General features: G+C 39.2%; 1 protein-coding gene across 1 annotated transcript in view; it reads right to left on the bottom strand.

Moving 5' to 3' along the window:
- Nucleotides 1-1,464, bottom strand: part of CYB5R1 (cytochrome b5 reductase 1) — a 288,183-nt gene extending 286,719 nt beyond the window's left edge. Inside the window, exon 1 of the mRNA XM_073542557.1 lies at nucleotides 1,305-1,464. Within this exon, the coding sequence (XP_073398658.1) occupies nucleotides 1,305-1,319 (15 nt within the window). The 5' untranslated portion in view covers nucleotides 1,320-1,464. The remainder of the gene's footprint in view (nucleotides 1-1,304) is intronic.
- Between the last annotated feature and the right edge of the window lie 4,536 nt (nucleotides 1,465-6,000).

Genomic DNA, 6,000 nt, shown 5'->3' on the forward strand with positions numbered 1-6,000 from the left:
TACAATGAGAAAGCCACTGCTTTTTAAAAATAACATTGCTAACATTCACTTAGACAAGCCGGAAGGTTTGTTAAACAATGTTTTGTGAACAAAATGTGAAAATAATAGAGATTTTTGGTATAAATGAGAAGTGTTTTCTTTGCAGAAATAAAAAACACAGCATTACAGTATAAAAACTTTATACAATGTGAGAAGCATGGTATGGTAATGATTATGGTTTGGGCCTGTTTTGCTACAGCTGGGCCAGGGCAGCTTGCCATCATTGATGTAACAATGGATTCTGAATTTTATCATCAAATTCTGAAAGACAATGTCTGAACATCTGTCCATGCGCTAAATCTTAAGAGAACATAGGTCAAGCAGCAAGACAACAACCCAATGGACACAAGTTGCTCTATAAATGAATGGTTAAAAAAGAATAAAGTTGAAGCTTTGGATTGGCCAAGTCAAATTTCTGACCTTCATCATTTAAAAATAATGTGGAAGTACCTAAACTAAACAGTTCTTGGGAGAAAACCCACCAACATAACAAATATCAAGCTGTTTTGTAGTGAGTTATGGGCCAAAATGCAATGTGCAAAACTAATCAACAATTACCAGAAATGCTTTGATGCATTTATTTCTGCACAAGGTCGTCACACCAGATACTGAAAGCAAAGGTTCATATACTTTTACCACTCGCAGATATATGATATTGAATCATTTCCTCATTAAAAAAAACACAATGTCTAATATTTTGAATCATTTCTAAGATTTGTTATCTTTATATACTTGTAGAACCTGTGTGAAAATCCGATGTAGTTTTAGGTCAAATTTATGGAAAAATGTGGAGAATTCTCAAGGGTTGACAGACTTTGTAGCATCATTATATAGACTTCAAATTTGTTGGAGAAATTTCTGGAAAAATCTGTTTAATACAGTACATCTAAATGACATTTTTTCAGCACCATATGCATGAATTTCTGAAAACTGAATTCAGATGTATGTAACAAAACTTTCAAAAATTTTATTTTGAAAACAATTCACCTAAATGTCATCTGCTTGTTAAGCAATTCTATATTTCTAAGACTTGTACAAAACTTTAATGTCAACTGCTTGCAAATTTTCACTACAAAACACACTATGCAAAAACATCCTGAGTAATCTAGTACAGAAAATGTTGTGCCATACATACCGTCTATTCTATCAATGACAGAAAATAATGTGTTCAAGATATCGCCAATTGTACACTAATGTTCAGACTCGAAGACGTACAACACATAAAACAACAAGATGAAAAATAGCGTAGTATAAAATTCACTTACCTGGAGAAAACTCATAGTAAAGGAGGATAAATCAGTCCATTGATTGTGATTTATACTTAGCTAACTGGATTGTGATGAGGCTATTTAACTGAAAGAAAATGTCTAAAGTGTTGGCAAGGTTCAGCCCTAGGAGACAGTATATCAGAGCACAGGGTACAGCTTGTGCTCTCAAGAAAATCATCTGATTTAATGAAAGCATAAGATGACTGACTAACATACGAAGCTGCCCGCATAATAAATGCTCCTCCTTCTACTGTCCCACAGTGTCCCACAGTATGCTTTATATCTCTTTTTACAAAGAGATTCACTTTGGCTTTCTAGTTTTATGATTTTTATTATCATGATTTTTACTGATAATTCGTATTAGCTACAGAGAATTTCTGTGATTTTAAGATGTCACAATAAGTTTTATGGGCACGGTGTATACTTTCTTGAAGTAACTCTGATAGAAAAATCACACCAATTAAAACTATACTAAATCATGTGGTTTGGAATGCAGATTTACTTGGAAATTTTAAAATTATTTTTAGAAATTTTTACGTTTTTCACCACGCAGATTTAAATTTGATGTGGAATTTTGGTAAAGTTTAAAATAAAGTATGGCCCATTTGTGACATTTTGCGTTTCATAAGCAAGATCTCCCTCTGTTGTTCAACACAAAACATTTTATTTTATTCTGTAAGCACAAGCAATTTTTTCTTCCGTGTGAAATAGATCAAATGGATAGCTTAGTTATAGCTTGAGTGAAACAACATCACCTTTCTCTGGTTAGTTTAGTATACTTTTCTGGTCAGGCTTGATTATTGACTTGTAAATGTGCTGTATTGAGTGTCTACTTTTTAATAATTTTTTCTATAGGAGCAAGCAAGACTTCCGTAGACCCTATGGGCACATCACCTGCTATTGGCTCATGGAGAAAAAGTCCTTTTTGGAGCATTGTATACAGATTTCCAAAGGTATTGTCTTTCTTTGTCTTCTCTAATTTTTAATTCTGCATGTAAAGTGGGTACGGAAAGTATTCAGACCTGTCATGATCCAGCGTGGATCTGACAGATTAAATGGATATGTGAACTTTTTTTTCCTTTGGCTAGGTGCCAAAGTGATGTGATTGCCCCCGGTGGCCATTAGAATTAATACACGTGGTGTCGTTCATTCTAAGTTGCCCCGGTGGTGGTGAGTGGTAGTGCACTTTAGTTTCTTTGGTTTAGTGCACGCAATTATAAATCAGGTGTGAGGCTCTATAAAAGAGAACCAGGTGTGTTCAATCACTGTTGGTGATATTGTGTGTTAGTCATTCACAAGGAAGCCTGGGTGAAAGAAGGAGCTGAACATGAGTACTGCGCAGCCCAGCCAGAGGGGACGAGTGGCAGCTATGTGGTCTGCAGGAAGGGCTGGCATGGCGTGGTGGAGTCGCAGTTTACAGTGTCAGCAGGAGGTGCTTGCATGGCTTGGTGTAGTGGCGACGATGGTGAGAGTTGCACTCAGCATGCTGGACTTGGTTGCTGAAAACTGGACTCAAGCATGCTGGACTTTTTGGCAGAAGCTAGACTCATCTTTGGGACTCTGTTTACTGGGCAGCTGCAACTGGTGGTGGACTCTGCTCCAAGGCTGCACTATGGTGAAAGATCCAGTTATGGTGATGGATCCGGGTGGAGGAGAAGATGCACACAGGTGGTGGGCTCTGTTGCTAGGAGCGTACGCAAAAGAGCAAAGCTAAGTGGTGTTTCCCCTGTATTGTCATTTTCCCTCATGTGTATTTAGTGCAGTGGTGGGATTAGTTTCCGCACCGACCAATTCCCTAGTGAGGGCTTAGGTTCAGGGCGTTCCTGTGGTCGCCCGGTGCGGAACCGGCATAGGGAACGTTAGGAGTGCAGGGACACTGGCTCAGAGGAGTTCAGGAGGTCTCCACTTCCCAATTCCCTATTGCAGGGCCCACCATTGTTAATGTTACCCAGATTCCCCTTTATTATTTAAATTCGCCTTACTGGAGGCGGGGTTTCCAGACTACTTTATATATACGTGTAATATCTAAATTCGCCAGTTGGAGGCGGTGTATCCAGCTGCACGTCCTATTATTTAAATTCGCCTAACTGGAGGCAGTGTATCCAGGTGACAAGACCACTTTAAATTTTTCACTCTTTGTTTCATTGCAGCCTTTTGGTAAATTCAACAAAGTTCTTTTTTATTCTCATTAATGTACACTCTGCATCCCATCTTGGCTGAAAAAAACAGAAATGTAGAAATTTTTGCAAATTTATTAAAAAAGAAAAACTGAAATATCACCTGGTCATAAGTAGTAAGACCCTGGTGAAGTCCATGTTCGGTGTCCTTGTCCGAACAGTAGGTGGTCGGTACGGATGCCGAACTTTATTGTACGGGTTCGCCCATCTCTAGTTACAGTGGGGCAAAAAAGTATTTAGTCAGTCAGCAATAGTGCAAGTTCCACCACTTAAAAAGATGAGAGGCGTCTGTAATTTACATCATAGGTAGACCTCAACTATGGGAGACAAACTGAGAAAAAAAATCCAGAAAATCACATTGTCTGTTTTTTTTTCATTTTATTTGCATATTATGGTGGAAAATAAGTATTTGGTCAGAAACAAGCAATCAAGATTTCTGGCTCTCACAGACCTGTAACTTCTTCTTTAAGAGTCTCCTCTTTCCTCCACTCATTATCTGTAGTAATGGCACCTGTTTAAACTTGTTATCAGTATAAAAAGACACCTGTGCACACCCTCAAACAGTCTGACTCCAAACTCCACTATGGTGAAGACCAAAGAGCTGTCAAAGGACACCAGAAACAAAACTGTAGCCCTGCACCAGGCTGGGAAGACTGAATCTGCAATAACCAACCAGCTTGGAGTGAAGAAATCAACTGTGGGAGCAATAATTAGAAAATGGAAGACATACAAGACCACTGATAATCTCCCTTGATCTGGTGCTCCACGCAAAATCCCACCCCGTGGGGTCAGAATGATCACAAGAACGGTGAGCAAAAATCCCAGAACCACGCGGGGGGACCTAGTGAATGAACTGCAGAGAGCTGGGACCAATGTAACAAGGCCTACCATAAGTAACACACTATGCCATCATGGACTCAGATCCTGCAGTGCCAGACATGTCCCACTGCTTAAGCCTGTACATGTCCGGGCCCGTCTGAAGTTTGCTAGAGAGCATTTGGATGATCCAGAGGAGTTTTGGGAGAATGTCCTATGGTCTGATGAAACCAAACTGGAACTGTTTGGTAGAAACACAACTTGTCGTGTTTGGAGGAAAAAGAATACTGAGTTGCATCCATCAAACACCATACCTACTGTAAAGCATGGTGGTGGAAACATCATGCTTTGGGGCTGTTTCTCTGCAAAGGTGCCAGGACGACTGATCCGGGTACATGAAAGAATGAATGGGGCCATGTATCGTGAGATTTTGAGTGCAAACCTCCTTCCATCAGCAAGGGCATTGAAGATGAAACGTGGCTGGGTCTTTCAACATGACAATGATCCAAAGCACACCGCCAGGGCAACGAAGGAGTGGCTTCGTAAGAAGCATTTCAAGGTCCTGGAGTGGCCTAGCCAGTCTCCAGATCTCAACCCTATAGAAAACCTTTGGAGGGAGTTGAAAGTCCGTGTTGCCAAGCGAAAAGCCAAAAACATCACTGCTCTAGAGGAGATCTGCATGGAGGAATGGGCCAACATACCAACAACAGTGTGTGGCAACCTTGTGAAGACTTACAGAAAACGTTTGACCTCTGTCATTGCCAACAAAGGATATATCACAAAGTATTGAGATGAAATTTTGTTTCTGACCAAATACTTATTTTCCACCATAATATGCAAATAAAATGAAAAAAAAACAGACAATGTGATTTTCTGGATTTTTTTTTCTCAGTTTGTCTCCCATAGTTGAGGTCTACCTATGATGTAAATTACAGACGCCTCTCATCTTTTTAAGTGGTGGAACTTGCACTATTGCTGACTGACTAAATAATTTTTTGCCCCACTGTATATGTCAGTCTGGAGCCAGTACAAACATTAGCAATGACTGATCACCTGGTGATATGTAAAGCTGGGTTAAAATCAAGGAAGCAGCAGCTAGACATAGTATGGTAATGTAAATCAACATAAAAATGTGGAGTATGGCGTTATTATGTATATTAAAAAATAAGATCCTGTCTAATATTTAGACCAAAGTGAATTCTAGTATTGAGTGTGAAATTCCAGAATGATTCTTTCTTTTAATATTGCCATCAGATTAGCCATCAGATTAGCTACATCAGACATATGTCTCCTGATGCGTTTTTTAATGGTCTTGTGGTGCACACAACATGTGGATTTAGATGTATGTTGTTTATTATCATTATCCATTTGTAGAAGCCATCCTCTTTTCAACTTAAGCTATTTTACAGATGATGTTATGTTTGCAACAAGAATTTGTTGAAATTTCGCTGAATCCATTCTTCCCTCTACCCGTGAAATATTCCTTGTGTCACTGGCTGGAAAACAACTCCAAAGCATAATTGATCCACCCCATGCTTAATGGTTGGCGACATGATCTTTTTCTGAAATTCTGTGCCCTTTTTTCTCCACACATACCTTTGATCATTGTGGCCAGAGTTCTATTTTAAACTCATTAGTCCACAGGACTTGTTTCCAAAATGATCAGGCTTGATCAAATGTTCTTTTGCATACTTCTGACG

Source organism: Dendrobates tinctorius, unplaced genomic scaffold (assembly GCF_039654945.1).
Source record: "Dendrobates tinctorius isolate UK_male_01 unplaced genomic scaffold, ASM3965494v1 ptg000127l, whole genome shotgun sequence".
Lineage (NCBI taxonomy): Eukaryota > Metazoa > Chordata > Amphibia > Anura > Dendrobatidae > Dendrobates > Dendrobates tinctorius.